The 21,170-nt window shown below is 37.8% G+C and overlaps 1 protein-coding gene across 1 annotated transcript in view; it reads left to right on the forward strand.

Moving 5' to 3' along the window:
• CTSC (cathepsin C) overlaps positions 1-19,568 on the forward strand; it is a 38,499-nt gene extending 18,931 nt beyond the window's left edge. The window contains exons 3-7 of the mRNA XM_065881723.1: positions 872-1,038; positions 4,066-4,221; positions 6,413-6,528; positions 13,019-13,150; positions 18,615-19,568. Of these exons, the coding sequence (XP_065737795.1) occupies positions 872-1,038; positions 4,066-4,221; positions 6,413-6,528; positions 13,019-13,150; positions 18,615-19,117 (1,074 nt within the window). The 3' untranslated portion in view covers positions 19,118-19,568. The remainder of the gene's footprint in view (positions 1-871; positions 1,039-4,065; positions 4,222-6,412; positions 6,529-13,018; positions 13,151-18,614) is intronic.
• Positions 19,569-21,170: the final 1,602 nt, after the last annotated feature.

The following is a 21,170-nucleotide window of genomic DNA, read 5'->3' on the forward strand; positions in this document are numbered from 1 at the left end:
TGAACTACGTGGGTCCACTTATATGCAGATTTTTGTCCCATAAATACGTACTTCAGTACTACATGAGCCGAGGCTGGTTGATTCCTTAGAAGCAGGGCCCAGGATAGGAATGGCTGACTATAAAGTAATATGTGGATTTTTGACTGTGGAGAGTCGGTGCCCCTGCGTTTTTCAAGGGTCAACTGCAGTTATTTTTCAGCGTTAACATCGACATAAGACAACGGGCCATATTAGTGAAATAAAGTGGAGAGAATATTTAATAATCAGGTTACTTTAACTCCCTCATGATTAGAATATGCTAATAAATTGGGAGGTTAACAGAAGAAAAAATTTTAATATTTTGGAAAATTTTCACCATATGTTCTTGTATTTTTCTGGAATATATCTTCTCTGAGCAGAAAAGTAGTCTGACAAACAGCAGAATTTTGTTTCTGCCACTACACAGCTCTGTTACCTTAGGTAGGGGCTGCTTACCCTCTCTGAGCTGAACCTCCACTTACTCACTGGTAAAATGGGATTATTGGTGCCTGTCTCCGCATAGGCTTAATGAGGTAACTTTTGTAAAATGCCTGGAATGGGGCAGATGCTCTAAAAATGTTAGTTTCTTTCCCTGCCTTTAGTTCCCCAGAAGTGTTTGTTATGTAAATTTTGCTTGGTAATCAGTGATGCTAATCGTAGAAAAGTTTATTTCTCTTCCTTTTCTAGAATAGTTCGCAAACTGAAACCTCTCAGTTTTTGTTTTGGTTGGCAGTGGCTGGTCCCTAAGATGAAATGAAAAAGGGGCACCTTTACTGTGAATGGGAGACAAGGAAACAGACCTGAGACAGGAGCACAGATTCACTTGGCTTTTCCTTTTCTTATTTGATTGCAGTATAAAGAAGAGGGTGGCAAGGTAACTAGTTACTGCCATGAAACCATGACTGGCTGGGTGCATGACGTGCTGGGCAGGAACTGGGCTTGTTTCACAGGAAAGAAGGAGGGAAATACCTTTGAGAATGTGAACGTGAACACAGCACACCTTGAGAATCTCCAGGAAAAGTGAGTTGTCGTAAATGAAAGTTACATATAGTTTTTTATAATATGTATGTCTGTCTTAATTCTTGGAAAATTTAATTTGATTATATAAAATTTATTTGACTTAGAAACATAAGCCACGTTATGTACAACTTCCCTGGAAAAAAACATAAGCCATGTTATGTACAACTTTCCTGGAAAAATTGAGTGATAGAGAAGAAATTCGTTTTTCAAAGTACTTCAAAAGTAATGGACCAATGATAGCTTTAAAGAATAGTTATATAAAGGACCACAGAATTGCAGTGACTTATACAGAAAAGTCATTTTATTATTGCCATGTAATAATACGTTGCATAATACTTGTAGATACGTATGTTTATGTTGCAACAAATATAGGTGATGCTAATTGAACATAAGTTTTAAACAAGGAAATAAATAACTGAAATTAAAGTTCTTAGTATTTATGTAGCGTATTAGTTTCCTGGGGCTGCCATAACAGAGTACCACCGACCGAATGGTTTAAGCAACAGAAACTTATTTTCTCACAATTCTGGAGGCTATAAGTCCAAGATAAGGTGTCAGCAGGTTTAGTTTCTTCTGAGGCCTCTGTCCCTGGCTTGCAGATGGCTGCTCACTGTTGTTCTACATGGTCATCCTGTCTGTGTCCTAATCTCCATTTCTTAAAAGTACACCAGTCATATTGGATTAGGGCCCACCCATATGGCCTCATTTAACCTTAATGTCCTCTTTAAAGGCCCTGTCTCTGAATACAGTCACATTCTGATGTACTGGAGGTTGGAACTTGAACACATGAATTTGAGGAGGACACAGTTCAGTGTATAACTTTCAGTTAAAGTTTTTGTTGAGTTAGGTCCAGTTTAAGTAACTATGAACCACACAAGAGATTTCAGACTTTTATTAGTTTGGAAGGAAAAGATAAATATTAGCAGTAGCAAATTTTCTGTTTTGTTTGGTTGTGAAATCCACTGAAAGTGTACATGAACAAATCATCCAAAGCCAGACCACACTGGCAGAGAAGGTGGGGGGACATGAGTTCAAAGAGGACAAATCGCACTTGTCTGGGGAAGTACTCCCCAAGATTTAGACTAATTCATCACCTCCATTTTGAACTTAGCTTTTTAATTGCTTTGTTTGGAGTGATCCTTGAGCAACACCTTTCCTATGAAGGTGTTCACTTTTCACCCTACTACTTTGTACTTTTCTGACATTTCAAACATTGCCTCATTTAGTGAAGAAGCTACTAACCGGAGTGCTCAGAATCTGTGTTGCCTCACTTGTAAAGTAAGCATTTAGGACTAAATTACCGTGAAGGTCTCTTTCAGCTCTTAATGATCTGATTTTGAGATAGACATTTACAACTTAAAATATATTCCTGTGTCTTAAGAAACAACAACTGCAACTGGCTTTTGTTGTGTGTTAGTGTTGTCAGAAATAGAATACAGGCAGTTTTATAATCTATTTAATAAAGGTACCTCTCTGGTTTCACATTTTGCAACAAATGGGAAAGGATTTTGATAAAAACATTAACACATTATCAATGTGGTTGCACATTTTTCTTATTATTTTCAGTGCTCCCAGGTTTTTTGACTATATCAAAATACCCTCTCTGCGAACATCTAAATTAAAAGAGAAAGAAAAGTTCAAAATATGCCTAACATGTTACTCAGGTTACGTATATCTTGCTTGGCATAATAGAATGTTACTGAAAGTCTTGGGTAGTGAGTCACACTTAAGTTACAGAATGTTATGTATGTATGTGTGTATGTATGTATGTATGTATGTACGGCTGCATTGGGTCTTTGTTACTGTGCGTGGGCTTTCTCTAGTTGTGGTGAGCGGGGGCTACTCTTCGTTGCGGTGCGTGGGCTTCTCACTGCGGTGGCTTCTCTTGCTGCGGAGCACGGGCTCTAGGCGCACGGGCTTCAGTAGTTGTGGCTCATGGGCTCTAGAGCACAGGCTCAGTAGTTGTGGCTCACGGGCTTAGCTGCTCCGGGGCCAGAATCTTTTTTAGTAGAATTAACACAGTGAATTCCGTTAATTCCTAGCACCTGGCACATATGTGAGATACATGTTTAAGTTAAATGAATAATCAACTCCCTCAGTTCTTTTGCTTTGTAAACATGCTCTTTGTGTGTTAGACTTGTTTACATCTATATCCAAGCATTTGGCATCAGGTAAACCAGTGCCTTTCAGATTTTAATGTTGCCGTGAATCATCTGGGGATCTTGTTAAAAATGTAGATTCTGATTCAGGTGGCCTGGGTTGGATAATTAAGAGTCTGAATTTCTAGCAAGCTTCCAGGTGCTTCTGCTGATACTGGCTCAAGAACCAAATTTGAGTAACAAGGATATAAACCAAATGCCCCTATGGAACCATTTTTTATTACATCATGTGGTTATAATGCTTGCCATGCTATATATATTGTATACAGTTTTGCTGTCCTCCCCCCCTCCGCCTTTATTTTTTATTATTACAAAGTTTAAAAGGTACATTGTAGAAATTGTAGAGGGTGGGGGAAAGGTGATGATCCTATGTCACCACTCAGAGATAACCATGGTTGTATGTACTTATGGTATAAATATAAATGTTCACTTTCATAAAAATTGATTAATTCTATATAAACTTCTTTGATATTCTGCTTTTTTGTTTAATATAGTGTGAAGTCTTCCATATCACTAAATAATCTTCCAGATATTTTTACTGAATAAACTATATAGCAAATGAAGTACCATTATTTATTTAATCCATCCCTTACCTTAGAATATTTATGTTTATAATCTATCACTGGTATAAAAATGTTTCACTGAACATCCTTATACATACATCTTAGTTCACTTGAACTTTTATTTTCATAGGACACATTCCAATTCTAGGCTATTGATAGAGATATAGAGATTGACATATCCAGTTGCCTTCCTGAAAGATTATACCACTTTCCACTCAGGCCCACAGTATAAGAGTGCCTATTTTAACGGGATCTATTTACATCAGTAAAGAGTGTATCTGAAGGTGTCTTACTTTTGCTGGCAGGTATTCTAATAGGCTCTACAAATATAACCACAACTTTGTGAAAGCTATCAATGCCGTTCAGAAGTCTTGGACTGCGACTGCATACATGGAATATGAGACTCTTACACTGAAAGAGATGATTAGGAGAGGTGGTGGCCACAGCCGGAGAATTCCAAGGTAATAAAGCACATCTCTTTATCACTAATAAAGATATTTGTATCAATTGATATCCTCCTCCCTGGGCTGTTCATCATTTTATTGGTCATCGTAACTTAGACTTTTTATGTTATCTTTTCCCTGACCATCTCCCTTTCCTATTCATACAGACTCGGATGTTCTCCAAGCCCTATTTATGGGTTTTGCTTTCACAGCATCTGCCATTTCCTTTACTCTCTTTCCATTTTCTACACTTTGGCTTAGGGCTTTGTCATCTCTATCCTGTATAATGGATCAGCTTCCTGCCTTCTCTCTCTTTGGTTTCTACCCCTCCCTGTCCCCACTCTTAGCCATTCTATGAAATACTGCCTGTTACATCTTCTTACACCCAGCTATGATTGAGTCACTACCTATTGTCTAATAAATAAATTTAGCCTGGTAATCAAAGCCACCTAAATTTGCCCATAACTGTATTGACTACCTTGACCTGCTTTCAAATAATACGACAGAAAATTCCTGAAAACTTTCACCTACCTCCATTCATGACACTCCCTTTGCCTCAGATACCCCTGAACTTACCTATAGAAACTGTCAAATTTGCCACCTGTAAAAATCTCAAAATCCTTTCTCTGTTTTTAGGTCCAGCAAAAAAGATTCCATATTTATCAATATACCTCTGCTACCTTCAGCCAGAGTGACATTTCCCATCTTTAGTTTATATACCCCATGGTGTATTTCTTATGGAAAATTATACTGTTCTTTGAATTTATACAGTCAGGAATTTGGTAGATTTATTCCCTCAAAACTATAGCTGGATTTAACAGACTATGTAGTTTCTCTCACAGTTCTACCCATATCTGAAAAGAATCTTATACAGTGTTTCTCAAAGTGTATTCTGAGGAATGACTAGTGTGTGAGATGCTCTGGTTAGTCGAAATTGGGAATGGGAGCATACCGTATTCCTTCTCCAATTCACTAAAGTGAAAGAGCCATCCTGTATCTGTGTGAGAGGAGAATCCAGAGGAGGTGGGGTCAGCACTGGAGCCTAGGGAGACTGGGACTCCTGTCTGGAAGATTGAGCCTCAGACCCAACTGCTTTGCCATGTGTCAGGTGCCATGTTTCTGAAGAACTCTTGTAGAAAAACGTATTGTTTATGGACATCTGAGTCCAGAGCTCTTTGCAGATTCTTCAAAGAATCTGGACCCAAATGATTGAAAACCAATAATGTATAGTGTGCCTGTGGTGTTTGTAATTCTCACTTCTCCATCTCCCTGATTTCTCTTTCACTGTCTTCATTTTCACACCACTGAGCTTTGTTGTCACATTGCTTTTGTTTTATCTGTGTGTGCATTGATGGGCAAACACTCTGCCTTTATAGGATGTTAGGAAGAAGGAAGTTAACAATTGCCTGTTTTGTGCTAGATAGTCACCTAAATGTATCAGCAGCATATTTAGTCTTAATGACATGGATGATGATGATGGTGGTGGTGATCATCCTAATAGCTTAATAATTTAGTAAGGACTTATCAGAGACAAGGCCATGTTTTAAGCACTTGTTAATCATTATTCCATTGAATTTTCATAACAGTCCTTTGCGGTAGGCATGATTGTACCCATCTTAATAGGAGGTGATCATAGTTTTGTGATGTTAAGGTCTTTGACGAACGTTGCACAGCTAGTAAGTGGTAAAGCCATTTGTGGCCATCTTTGTGTCTTACTTTCATCTGTTTATGGAGGTAGTCTGCCTGCTTCTACTTAGATCTTTTATTTCCATGCCTTCACTTCTTTTACAGCTACCAGCACCACCATCTCCAGAGTGAAACATCAGTCATTCCTCTATTTTCTCTAAATCCTTTGTAGGCCATCTTCAATTTCTCACGTCTGCTTTCTTGGACAAAATCTATTAAAAGTAAGAGAATGCAGCTATTTAGCCATACTAAAATTAGCAATGGCAATATACGAAACCAACATGATTTCACTGGGGAAAATTACTAGATCCTGAAAAAGAAATGGGTAATTTATACAACTTAGTTGTATAATTGACACATTGTATAGTAGACACATTTTTGTATAATAGACACATTGAAACACTGCTAGACAAGTGCTCTTTGGATCTGAATCTACATTCTAGCCAGCCAGGTGGTTGAAATCATGGAATCATCCTCAAAGGAAAGAATATATATTGACATCAAATGTCTATTTCCATCCTAGGCCCAAACCTGCACCAATAACTGCTGAAATACAGAAAAAGATTTTGCATTTGCCAGCATCCTGGGACTGGAGAAATGTTCATGGTACCAATTTTGTTACTCCTGTTCGAAACCAAGGTAAAAAAAAAAAGTCTGATTTTTTTTTTCATTAATTCATTCTGAAATATTTATTAAACATTTACTATGTGCCAGGCTCTAGATTTTGGGGATACAGAGGTGAATAGGTTATGATCCACTTCAGTAAAGAAATGGAAAATATATAACTAATGAATACTCACTTCTCTTTGTGTCCATGACGGACTTTGGTAGTAGATAATCTCTCCAGCAGAGCTCAGCATTTCTTCAGTATCCTTCTCAGTGTGTTCCAGGTAGCTAATGAAATTAGAGTGATACGTAAGCCAAACTCATTTGCCCTCCTAGTCACAGAGACTTGTGTAGAAACAAAGAATTGCATGCAGCCAAAATCGGTCTTCCTTCTGCAAGTGGTTTGCTGGAATCCTTTTTTTTTTTTTAGCTTGAAGTATAATAGATTTACAATGTTGCATTAGTTTCAGGTGTACAGCAAAGTGACTCACTTTATATATATGTATTCCTTTTCAGATTCTTTTCCATTATAGTTTATTAAAAGACATTGAATATAGTTCCCTGTGCTATACAGTAAGTCTTTGTTGTTTATCTATTTTATATATAGTAGTGTGTATCTGTTAATCCCAAACTCCTAATTTATCCCTCCCCTTTCCCCTTTGGTAACCAGTTTTTTTCTATGTCTGTGAGTCTGTTTCTGTTTTGTATATAAGTTCATTTGTATCATTTTTTAGATTCTACATGTAAGTGATATGTGATATTTGTCTTTGATTTACTTTACTTAGTATGATAATCTCTAGGACCATCACGTTGCTGAAAATGGCAATATTTCATTCTTTTTTATGGCTGAGTAATATTCCATTGTGTATATATACCACATCTTCTTTATGCTGGAATCCTTCTTTACTACCTGTCTGCCCACTCTACCCCTTTTTCCTCCCCCCCATCATTTAGTCTTTAATTACTTTAGGAGCCCAGAAAATGAATCCTTAAATTTTTTTCTGGTAAAGTAGATTTTTTGAGCTGTGTAAAGACCTTTCAATTAACTTTACCCCAGGATAAGACATATAATGGTAAGTATTAACTCAGCTTCCTGAATGGTGGGCTGGAGGCAGAGCCCAGGTTTATCAAAATTATCACTGTAATTGCATTTTATGTTATTTTTGGAAATTGGATACAGGATGAGTAGATTTAATAACTTTTCCTCTCATAGCACTTGAGAGCAAATTACCTTATCCTAAATTATAGCCGACAATGATTGGAGAATCATTTATATAATACTCAGGTTTATTACTATAAAATGGGCGTAGTATTTACTGTCTGGAAACATTCTGATTAGTGTCTCCTGAGAGAGGATTATAAATTTATAACACCCAAAGATAAATTGTCCTTCCCCTTTCCTAAAATTCAATGCTAATCAGCCTCTCCCACTTCTCAACATTCACTACCAACCCTTCAGTTCATCCTGACTGAATTCTTGCAAAGTGTTCTGAATATATGGAGCTTTGAGCAGGTCTTACAGCAGCAGTGTTCCTGTCCTTCATCTGACACCAGAGGTCTCATCTCTTTGTCTTTCCTTTGTACCAGTTAATCTGAGACTCTGGCTCTAGAGAAAGTGTGGGTCCTGAAATCCATCCCTACCTTTTCTGGAGATAGCTTCCTTGGAAAGGAGGGATTGGAAATGAGAGAAATTTGAAGGTAATTGAGAAATGAATGGAAAGTCGATTAAAGGTTTGATATTAAGAGAGGATTAAAATTTATTCTGTCATCAAACATGTTTCCTATCCTTATTGGAGAGGATTAAGAAAATACTGCATGTCAAGTGTTGGTTATTGAGGGCTTGGCACATGGTTGTTTCCACTGTGTTGCAGTATTTATAGAGTATCTAATACGTTAGGAATCTTTTTTTTTGGCTGTGTTGGGTCTTTGCTGCTGTGCATGGACTTCCTTTAGTTGTGACGAGCAGGGCTACTCTTCGTTGCAGTGTGCAGGCTTTTCATTGCGGTGGCTTGTCTTGTTGTGAAGCACCGGCTCTAGGCACGTGGGCTTCAGTAGTTGCAGCACGCAGGCTCAGTAGTTGCGGCACGCAGGCCCTAGAGCGTGCGGGCTCAGTAGTCGTGGCGCACGGCCTTAGTTGCTCTGCAACATGTGGGATCTTCCCGGACCAGGGATTGAACCCGTATCCCCTGCTTCTTAACCACTGCGCCACCAGGGAAGTCCAGGAGTATTTGTTTGTAATGGCTGAGGATATAAAGACCAATATGACATAGTCCTCATCCTAGAAACTACAGTTTAGCAAGACCTACAAGCAAAACATTAAAATACAGTATAATAACTGCTTTAACAGGGCATTTTTAAAATTCTTTAGGAAAAGGTTGAAAGAAATATTTAGTTCCACTCCACAAAATCTATGATTGACTACTGATGAGATAATTATTCAGGGGAAGGAAATTAGACTTTCTAAAGCTATATCCTTTGACAATGGTTTTCTTGTGGCTTGGTAAAAGGTATTGTCATCTCTAATATTCCGTATTCTTTGAGTGTTATAAATATGGTTTGTACAGACATGGGCAATTTAAAAACAGAGGGCTTTGACAGATTAATTGCTTTTAAACTGATCCCTCATCTGTAGTATCTTGTTAGGTGTCTGAGAAAATAATGTACTTAGTTGTTCCTCTTTTGATTTCTTTTTGGTTTTCTGTACTTTAGGTTGGGAAAAAATTATTTTCTATTCCTACTAACTGGGCTACTTGGAAATTTCCACTAACTTAAATACACCAGTGTTCTATATAACCTAGAATTCAAAATTACCCACAGTTAAGGGAATTCACAACTTTTCTCTATTTGGAGAGCAAATCAAGATTAATGAAAAAAAAAATATGGCGGGGATGGGGGCAAATTCTTACCTTTACACGTGTTAACATCTCTAAGCACTAGCCATGTAGCCAGGATTTACTTTGATGTGTGAGAGGGAAGAGAGCTAGGAAGTTGCAAGAGATGGGACTTTCTTTGTTCTTCTCCCAGCTGTGCTGTCTTTATTTATTATTGCATCTCCAAGAGAGAAGGGGAGTGTCTTTCAGGTCACATTAATTAGGAAATGCAGAGGGTTTTCCTAACTTTAAAATCTAGTTTGTTTAAGTCTTGTTCTAACTACCGTTTATATTAAAGCTGGAAGGCAGGGGCCTTAAACTGCTCCACCCTATTCCTTTTACACACAAGAGAAAAAGAAATGCCAAAAAGGTCAAATGACTTGCCCAGAGTCACACAGCTGAGTGACAGGGTGGGAGGGAAGAGAAAAAAAGAATCCTGGCTCCTTACTCCCAGTTCAGTGTTCTCTCCACTGTTAGAAGTTACAGCTGAATATAGTTAAACCATCTGACAATCACATACCTATTTGAGATTACGGAAATATGATTACCGTAGAGCTCTGTCTGGATCGTCTCCCCTTCTTCTTCTTTATTGCCCTGTAGTCTTCTTAAGAGAAAATGGTCCTTTTATTTATTTTTATTGTTTATTTATTTACTATTTGTTTATTGAAGTATAGTTGATTTACAGAATCTGGACTCTGGCCCTGACTTCTGAAGAGGCATTACTTACATTGGCAGCTGACCTTCTGGGAACATCAAGGGCTTGAGGAAGGTTATCTCCTTTCCTCATTCCTGTGATTTCTCTGTTAACAGAGCACATTCTGAGCCCTTGAATGTACATGGGGCCTGTCCCTCCCATAATGCTGGATGGTCAGATGATGAGGATTTAATAGTTAATACCAAGAGAGATTATTTCTGTGGCTGCCCTGGGCCAAGAATGCTAAATGGACAAATTGGGGCCATTTCTAGACTCTTGTGATGTTCTTTATTGAAAGATCCTGATGTCTCAAGAAAGGAACACTGGCCTTGGCCATTTACTGTCACTCATCTAGTTCTTTGACCTTCTGTCATTTGAAAGAGGAGTCCTAAGGATAGTATTATTTGGATGGTTTTGAAAACAAAATGTGCACATTAATTTCATTCTATCTAGTAACTAGAAGACAGGGAACAGAAATGTGAAAATTCTTTAAAGTAGATACTGATCTATAAATGGAAAAAGACAGTACTCTGCATTAGGAGACACTTAGATGCTAGCACCTGCCACCCTTTAGTTTTGTGACTTTGGACAGGTCAGTGCTTCTTTTTGAATCTCAGTGTATGTATTTTTGAGTAGGTTACACACTAGATGAGTCCCAAGGCCCCTTTCCAAATGTTTCTCTTCTAATCTTCATAATTTAGGTGATCCCTCAGTGGCAAAAGCAGTATGGATAAATCTGAGATGTTTACAGGGAGAATTTTGGGGACCATCAGAATGGTAGCAGTTACAGGGTGATAGGGCTCTAATGGACTAAAAGTAAATATTAACTGTTTCCATTGAAATAACCTTCTTTCCTGGATATAAATATGTATCCACTTATTCATAATTTGACTTTTCTTTCTACAAAGATGCACTGAGTTCCTTCATTGCATCAGGCATCAAGGTGAAGAAAACAGATTTCCTGTAAATACTCAAAGAAATTCACAATTTAGTTTGAGGAAAACGGTATTAAGTAATTCAAGTAGGCTTAAGAATGTTAGAGGCTGAGCATAGAGTATCCTGGCTTTCCTTTGTACTCAGGGAGGGACATGAATGAACAGTTACCTGGAGAAGAGAAAAACAGAGCCCCTCATATTTTTAATGGACAGTGTTCTTAATACTTTTCGGAGGAAGACATTCACTAAGTAAATTCAGACTTATTAAAGAGAACAAAGGCAGCATTGTCTTTATGTAGAATGAGTGTTTTGAACTGTAATATTGTCTGTTCGTTCGTCTTACTTTATGTGCACAAGGGAGTGCTTACCATTCAAGTAATTTGGTAACTAATTAATATTAGTAACTTGAGTAACATGTCAACTTCATTTAATACCAGTGTCTCACGTTTGGTACAAGCATATCTCCATGTAGAATTTGTATCAGTGGCAGAGGTGAAAGAGGCTGTATCATAATGGGGATATTAAGTTATGCTCATTTCTTTCTAGAATTGTAATAAGTGGAAATCCCAGTTTTGTTACATACATTCCATATTTTATTCTGTGTATTTCTTCTACTCACACATATTGAAGAAACAGATAAAAATATTTTTATATAAATTACCTCATAATACAATATTTTTTCTTCTCTTGAAGCAGCAACTATATTCCTAGCATATGCTTCTTAAGTAAATTTATTTTGTCTTGCCAGAGCATTTACATATTAAATAAAGCTGTTTTCTTTTCCCTTCTCCCCTACCTCCATACAGCTACTTTTCAATTTATTTTCCATTTCACTACCTCCATCTGCTTTATATCTTTACTTCCTTACTGGCCACCTTAAATACCATATCTATCATTGTAATTATTCTCTTACCCCCTTGGACTTTGTTGTATTTTGCCTCCTTGACCCTGGTTGAATCCAACTCTCTACTATAATACACCCATACCTGAGCCATTATTAGGGTTAATTCCATCCAACAAGGGCTTTAGAAAATGCGTCTCTGGAGATATTTAAAAGCTTAGCTTATATGTATCCCTCCATTATTTTCTCTCAAGTTGATGGCTCAGAATGTTGCAAATGTAAATCATTTCTGCATTATTAAGAATACTGCCAAATGGAAGCAACCTAAGTGTCCATCAACAGATGAATGGATAAAGAAGATGTGGCACATATATACAGTGGAATATTACTCGGCCATAAAAAGAAGCGAAATTGAGTTATTTGTAGTGAGGTGGATGGACCTAGAGACTGTCATACAAAGTGAAGTAAGTCAGAAAGAGAAAAATAAATACTGTATGCTAACGCATATATATGGTATATTGAAAAAAAGGTTCTGAAGGACCTAGGGGCAGGACAGGAATAAAGATGCAGACATAGAGAATAGACTTGAGGACACAGGGAGGGGGAAGGGTAAGCTGGGACGAAGTGAGAGAGTGGCATGGACATATATACACTACCAAATGTAAAACAGATAGCCGGTGGGAAGCAGCCGCATAGCACAGGGAGATCAGCTTGGTGCTTTGTGACCACCTAGAGGGGTGGGATAGGGAAGGTGGGAGGGAGACGCAAGAGGGAGGAGATATGGGGATATATGTATATGTATAGCTGATTCACTTTGTTATAAAGCAGAAACTAACACACCATTGTAAAGCAATTATACGCCAATAAAGATGTTAAAAAAAAAAAAAGAATATTGTCAAATGCTTTGCAGAAGTTAGGAGGTTTTTTTCTCCCAAAATATTTTCAAGGAAAGCCCCATATAGTAATGTTTGCCTTTTGGTGAAAAAACTAAAATCTTAATGTTTGCCTGTAAGGTCAGTAGCATTCTTTGATTGAATCTTCTTTATTGTGCTGATCCTTATGAACAAAAACCGCAACACTCAATATAAATATATTAATGTATGTCATGCACTTAAGGTTTCTCTGATTCTTTTGAGTGCATCAAAGGTCTCTTGGGTTATATATCCTTCTTTTCTATCACCAGGGTCTTGTGGAAGCTGCTACTCATTTGCTTCTATGGGGATGATGGAAGCAAGAATCCGTATACTAACCAACAATACCCAGACCCCAATCTTGAGTCCTCAGGAGGTTGTGTCTTGCAGCCAGTATGCTCAAGGTATGTGTTGTATTTCAGGCACTGTTTACCTGTGTGTAGTTTGCCATTGTTGGCAAAGGCATAAGGATAGGATAGTAGAGAGATCATAATGTCTTCTGTCAGAAAACCTGGGTGCGATTCACAGAAAGATAGACAACATGAAAAGGCAGAGGGCTATCTATGTACCAGATGAAGGAACAAGATAAAACCCCAGAAAAACAACTAAATGAAGTGGAGATAGGCAACCTTCCAGAAAAGGATTCAGAATAATGAAGGTGAAGATGATCCAGGACCTTGGAAAAAGAATGGAGACAAAGATCGAGAAGATGCAAGAAATGTTTAAAAAACACTTAGAAGAATTAAAGAACAAACAAACAGAGATGAACAATACAATAACTGAAATGAAAACTACACTAGAAGGAATCAATAGCAGAATAACTGAGGCAGAAGAATGGATAAGTGACCTGGAAGACAGAATGGTGGAATTCACTGCTGCGGAACAGAATAAAGAAAACAGATGAAAAGAAATGAAGACAGCCTAAGAGACCGTGGGGACAACATTAACTGCAGCAACATTCGCATTACAGGGGTCCCAGAAGGAGAAGAGAGAGAGAAAGGACCCAAGAAAATATTTGCAGAGATTATAGTCGAAAACTTCCCTAACATGGGAAAGGAAACAGCCACCCAAGTCCATGAAGCACAGAGTCCCATACAGGATAAACCCAAGGAGAAACACACTGAGACACATAGTAATCAAACTGGCAAAAATTAAAGACAAAGAAAAATTATTGAAAGCAGCAAGGGAAAAATGACAAATAACATACGAGGGAACTCCCATAGGGTTAACAGCTGATTTCTCAGCAGAAACTCTATAAGCCAGAAGGGAGTGGCATGATATACTTAAAGTGATGAACGGGAAGAACCTACAACCAAGATTACTCTACCCGGCAAGGATCTCATTCAGACTCGATGGAGAAATCAAAAGCTTTCCAGACAAGCAAAAGCTAAGGGAATTCACCACCACCAAACCAGCTCTACAACAAATGCTAAAGGAACTTCTCTAAGTGGGAAACACAAGCGAAGATAAGGACCTACAAAAACAAACCCAAAACAATTAAGAAAATGGTCATAGGAACATACGTATCGATAATTACCTTGAACGTGAATGTATTAAATGCTCCAACCAAAAGACACAGGCTTGCTGAATGGATACAAAAACAAGACCCATATATATGCTGTTTACAAGTGACCCACTTCAGACCTAGGGACACATACAGACTGAAAGTGAGGGAATGGAAAAAGATATTCCATACAAATGGAAATCAAAAGAAAGCTGGAGTAGCAATACTCATATCAGATAAAATAGACTTTAAAATAAAGAACGTTACAAGAGACAAGGAAGGACACTGCATAATGATCAAGGGAACAATCCAAGAAGAAGATATAACAATTATAAATATATATGCACCCAACATAGGAGCACCACAATACATAGGCAACTGCTAACAGCTATAAAAGAGGAAATTGACAGTAACACAGTAATAGTGGGGGATTTTTAACACCTCACTTAAACCAATGGACAGCTCATCCAAACAGATAATTAATAAGGAAACAGAAGCTTTAAATGACACAATAGACCAGATAGATTTAATCGATATTTATAGGACATTCCATCCAAAAACAGCAGATTACACTTTCTTCTCAAGTGCGCATGGAACATTCTCCAGGATAGATTACATCTTGGGTCACAAATCAAGCCTAAGTAAATTTAAGAAAATTGAAATCGTATCAATCATCTTTTCTGACCACATGCTATGAGATTAGAAATGAATTACAGGGAAAAAAATGTAAAAAACAAACACATGGAGGCAAAACAATACGTTACTAAATAACAAAGAGATCACTGAAGAAATCAAAAAGTACCTAGAGACAAATGACAATGAAACGACTAACCAAAACCTATAGGATGCAGCAAAAGCAGTTCTAAGAGGGAAGTTTATAGCTATAGAAGCCTACCTCAAGAAACAAGAAAAATCTCAAATAAACAATCTTACCTTACACCTAAAGGAACTAGAGAAAGAAGAACAAACAAAACCGAAAGTTAGCAGAAGGAAAGAAATCATAAAAATCAGAGCAGAAATAAATGAAATAGAAACAAAGAAAACAATAGCAAAGATCAATAAAACTAAAAGCTGGTTCTTTGAGAAGATAAACCATATTGATAAACCATTAGCCAGACTCATTGAGAAAAAGAGGGAGAGGATACAAATCACTAAAATTAGAAATGAAAAAGGAGAAGTTGCAACAGACACCCCAGAAATACAAAGCATCCTAAAAGACTACTACAAGCAACTCTATGCCAATAAAATGGACAACCTGGAAGAAATGGACAAATTCTTAGAAAGGTATAACCTTCCAAGACTGAACCAGGAAGAAATAGAAAATATGAACAGACCAATCACAAGTAATGAAATTGAAACTGTGATTAAAAACCTTCCAACAAACAAAAGTCCAGGACCAGATGGCTTCACAGGTGAATTCTATCAAACATTTAGAGAAGAGCAAACACCTATCCTTCTCAAACTCTTCCAAAATATTGCAGAGGAAGGAACACTCCCAAACTCATTCTATGAGGCCACCATCACCCTAATACCAAAACCAGACAAAGATGCTACAACAAAAGAAAATTATAGACCAATGTCACTGATGAATATAGATGCAAAAATCCTCAACAAAATACTAGCAAACAGAATCCAACAACACATTAAAAGGATCAAACACCATGATCAACGGGGATTTATCCCAGGGATGCAAGGATTCTTCAGTATGCGAAAATCAATCAATGTGATACACTATATTAACAAATTGAAGAATAAAAACCATATGATTATCTCAATAGATTCAGAAAAAGCTTTTGAAAAAATTCAATACCCATTTATGATCAAAACTCTCCAGAAAGTGGGCATAGAGGGAACCTACCTCAACATAATAAAGGCCATATATGACAAACGCACAGCAAACATCATTCTTAATGGTGAAAAACTGAAAGCATTTCCTCTAAGATCAGGAACCAGACAAGGATGTCCACTCTCACCACTGTTATTCAACATAGTTTTGGAAGTCCTAGCCATGGCAATCAGAGAAGGAAAAGAAATAAAAGGACTACAAATCGGGAAAGAAGAAGTAAAACTGTCACTGCAGATGACATGATACTATACATAGAAAATCCTAAAGAGGCCACCAGAAAACTACTAGAGCTAATCAATGAATTTGGTAAAGTTGCAGGATACAAAATTAATGCACAGAAATCTCTTGCATTCCTATATACTAATGACGAAGAATCTGAAAGAGAAATTAAGGAAACACTCCCATTTACCATTGCAACAAAAAGAGTAAAATACCTAGGAATAAACTTACCTAAGGAGATAAAAGACCTGTAAGCAGAAAACTCTAAGACACTGATGAAAGAAATTAAAGATGATACCAACAGATGGAGAGAGATAGCATGTTCTTGGATTGGAAGAATCAATATTGTAAAAATAACTATACTACCCAAAGCAATCTACAGATTCAATGCAATCCCTATCAAATTACCAATGGCATTTTTCACAGAACCAGAACAAAAGACCTTAAAATGTGTATGGAGACACAAAAGACCCCGAATACCCAAAGCAGTCTTGAGGGAAAAAAGCAGAGCTGGAGCAATCAGGCTCCCTGACTTCAGACTATACTACAAAGCTACAGTAATCAAGATAATATGGTGCTGCCACAAAAACAGAAATATAGATCAATGGAACAAGATAGAAAGCCCAGAGATAAACCCACGCACTTATGGTCAACTAAGCTATGACAAAGGAGGCAAGGATATACGATGGCAAAAAGACAGTCTCTTCAGTAAGTGGTGCTGGGAAAACTGGACAGCTACATGTAAAAGAATGAAATTAGAACACTCCCTAACACTATACACAAAAATAAACTCAAAATGGATTAGAGACCTAAATGTAAAATTGGACACTATAAAACTCTTAGAGGTAAACATAGGAAGAACACTCTTTGACATAAATCACAGCAAGATCTGTTTTGATCCACCTCCTAGAGTAATAGAAATAAAAAACAGAAATCAACAAATGGGACCTAATGAAACTTAAAAGCTTTTGCACAGCAAAGGAAACCATAAACAAGACGAAAAGATAATCCTCAGAATGGGCGAAAATATTTGCAAATGAATCAACGGACAAAGGATTAATCTCCAAAATATATAAACAGCTCATGCAGCTCAATATTAAAAAACTAAATAACCCAGTCAAAAAATGGGCAGAAGACCTAAATAGACACCTCTCCAAAGAAGACATACAGATGGCCAAGAGGCACATGAAAAGCTGCTCAATATCACTAATTATTAGAGAAATGCAAATCAAAAGACTTTTGGGCCCTGGGGACTCTGAAGTATCAAGAGAGTCCTTACCCTCATGAAGCTTACAGTTAAGTGAGGAAAATAGAAATTAAATAATTATAAGAACAATGAAGAAAAAGGGTTCTGGATGTGTATACAGGCATACCTCATTTTATTGTGCTTCTCAGATACAGCATGGTTTTTTGTACAAATTGAAGGTTCGTGGCAACCCTGCATCGAGCAGGTCTGTCAGTGCCATTTTTGCAACAGGATTTGCTCACTTCATGTCTCTTTATCACATTTTGGTAATTCTTGAAATATTTCCAACCCTCTGCCAGCAAAAAGATTATAACTCATTAAATGCTCTGGTGATGGTTAGCGGTTTTTTCTTTTAGCAATAAAGCATTTTAAAATTAAGGTGTGTGTGCTGTTTCTTAGACAAAATGCACACTTAATAGACTACAGTAGACTGTAAACATAACTTTTATATGCACTAGGAAACCAAAACGTTTGTGTGACTTTATTGTGATATTTGCTTTATTGTGGTAATCTGGAACTGAACCTGCAGTGTCTCTGAGATATGCTTGTAATAGGGCCAGGACTGGAGGAAGGATATGGGGACCTAATTTAGACTTTTCTGCAAGAGGCGGTCAGAGAACACTTCCTTGAGGAAGTGTCTGGCTATTTAATAATGACAATAATAGCGAACTTTTATTGCTTTTACATGAAGTAATTCATTTAATCCTACAAGGAAGGTGCTATTGCTATCTATATTTTACAGATAAGTAAACAGAGGTACAGAGAAATTATCAATTCTTAACCCAGTTTTGGATTGAGCCTATATAGTCAGGCTTTAGAGCCTCCCACTTAACCACGAAGCTACCTTCCATATGAGGTGCCAAATAAATGTCTGTCAAATAGATGGCTGATGGATGGATGAATGAAGTGGTATTTAAGCTAAGAAACAACTTCTAGGGGTGACATAAAGAATAATTAATGGCGTAGAAAAGAAAAAACATGAAATGGGACAGTTTCTTTTGTACCCCTTTCTAATGGAGGGTAATAATAACTCTGTGTGTTCTTCATCCTCAGGCTGTAAAGGTGGCTTCCCATACCTCATCGCAGGAAAGTATGCCCAAGATTTTGGGCTGGTGGAAGAGGCCTGCTTCCCCTACACAGGCACAGATTCTCCATGCAAACTGAAAGAGGACTGCTTCCATTACTACTCCTCCGAGTACCACTATGTGGGAGGTTTCTATGGGGGCTGCAATGAAGCCCTGATGAAGCTTGAGCTGGTCCATCATGGGCCCGTGGCAGTTGCGTTTGAAGTCTACGATGACTTCTTCCACTACCACAAGGGGATCTACCACCACACTGGTCTGAGAGACCCTTTCAACCCCTTTGAGCTGACCAATCACGCCGTCCTGCTGGTGGGCTATGGCACTGACTTGGCCTCTGGACTGGATTACTGGATTGTTAAAAACAGCTGGGGCGCTGGCTGGGGTGAGGGTGGTTACTTCCGGATCCGCAGAGGAACCGATGAGTGTGCCATTGAAAGCATAGCACTGGCGGCCACACCAATTCCTAAATTATAGGGTGTACCTCCCAGCGTTTCATACTGATCACCATCAGTCATGAAAGGAAACTGACTTATTCGCAGACTAGAGACTTTTACCATATTGCTACTGCAATGTCAAAAGGTTACAAATAGATTCCTATGAAGATTTGTGCCTTTAAAATTAAAACTGCCCTTGACTGTAATATACTTTCCCATTGAACACCAGCCTGTTTTTTCCTAAATATTCAGTGAAGTGAGGTTTTTATGGATGATGGTAAACTATGAAGTAATGGATTTTGCTAATCATTTGTGATTCAAACAGATGCTGTATTTTTAAAAGTCTATGTGAATGCACAGGCTTATTTTTTAATTGTATAAATCATGAGAAAATATGGCAATGATTATTAAATTTAAAATTTTTTTGTAAATATTCGGGTGATATGTATTATGAAATTTATGTATGTGCTTAAGGGAATTTTTAATCTTGACTCCTTCAGTTCTATTTACTTCTCTCACTTATGTAAATACTTTAAAAAGGAAAATCAGGGTATTTCAACTAAAAACAACAAAATTACGAACATTTACAATAGGGGGTATATTCAGTTAATGTCTAGTGAACCCTGAAGTTATCTTCTGGAGATTTGATGAGACAGAGATTATAAAGAAAAGATACAGGAGTTTTGATAAGCGTCTGGTTATTGGTTAAACCTTCTTATGGTGTATCTTGCATTTGGAAGTATTGGTTAGCCTTCATTTGCTGAGCAGTAATAGCCTAATTAGTGGAATATTAGCAGTTTATATTTGGTCAGATCTTTGGGATCTCCAAGGGATATTTCACAGTGATATGAAATCTCCACACTGAGTAAACAGATAGGATCCATTAGAAATAATAGATTAGGCAAAATTATGCAAATTAGAGCTCTAAACCATAAACAAGAACTACAAGGCTTTTAGAGCTGAAAGGGACCTTGAAGATGGTTCAGTGTAACTTCCTCTTAACCAGAAAAAGACACTGAGGCTTATACAGAGGGCAAGTGACTCATCCAAGGTCACACAGCTGGTAAATGATGAGTCTAGATTAGAACCTAGATTTTCTAAGTCTGGTTCTCCTTGAGTGACTTAGACACTGAATCTCTGTGCTTTCCATCAGAGTATCCAAAATCACCAGGGATGCTAGATGCATAGTTGGAAATTTCACACTGACATGTTAAGTCTCAGTTTTGTCTTAAACCTCATGTACTTTTTGTATTGCAATTCACTACAATGACTTTTTTTCATTTTTTTTTTTCTTTTTTTTTTGCGGTACGCGAGCCTCTCACTGTTGTGGCTTCTCCCATTGCAGAGCACAGGCTCCGGACGCGCAGGCTCAGTGGCCATGGCTCACGGGCCCAGCCCCTCCGCGGCATGTGGGATCTTCCTGGACTGGGGCATGAACCCGTGTACCCTGCATCAGCAGGTGGACTCTCAACCACTGTGCCACCAGGGAAGCCCTACAATGACATTTTTACTCTTCTTAAACTGAAGGGTTATTTGAGGAGTTTGCCTCGTATTTAAAGTGTGACTTCTTGGGCCTCCTGGTACATGGCCGCATACCTTTGACCTTTTTCCACATGATGACAAAGAAGCAGACACTCTGAATGGCAGGCATAGCCAGAGTCCTTATTATCTGGAAGGCCTCCAAGGAGGTATATTTTCCTTGTTACTGTTACTGGTGGAATGTAATAATTATAATCCTAATTTATGCCTAGCCTTGTTGCTGCATGAAAGTGTAAATAGACTTTGAAATCAAGCAGGAATTTATTTTTCACTAAAATTTATAAAGATATACTACCTGTCAGCTTAATAGCTAAGATTTTCTTTAACCCATTAAGTGTGAGCTCATCCTCTGGTGTTCACTTGGACAGCAGTCAGTTGACACATGTGAGAGCACGTCCTGAAGGTGAAGAGCACGCATGCTTTTGCACAATTTCATGGGGGCCCTGGCTGAGCTCTGAAGGAAAATCGTTGCTCGTATCATTCTTTAAATAATCTAGGAAATACTGAAGGACTAAATGATAGTTGTGAACTTAACTGGCAATGGGAAGCAGGTC

Source organism: Phocoena phocoena, chromosome 8, assembly GCF_963924675.1.
Source record: "Phocoena phocoena chromosome 8, mPhoPho1.1, whole genome shotgun sequence".
Lineage (NCBI taxonomy): Eukaryota > Metazoa > Chordata > Mammalia > Artiodactyla > Phocoenidae > Phocoena > Phocoena phocoena.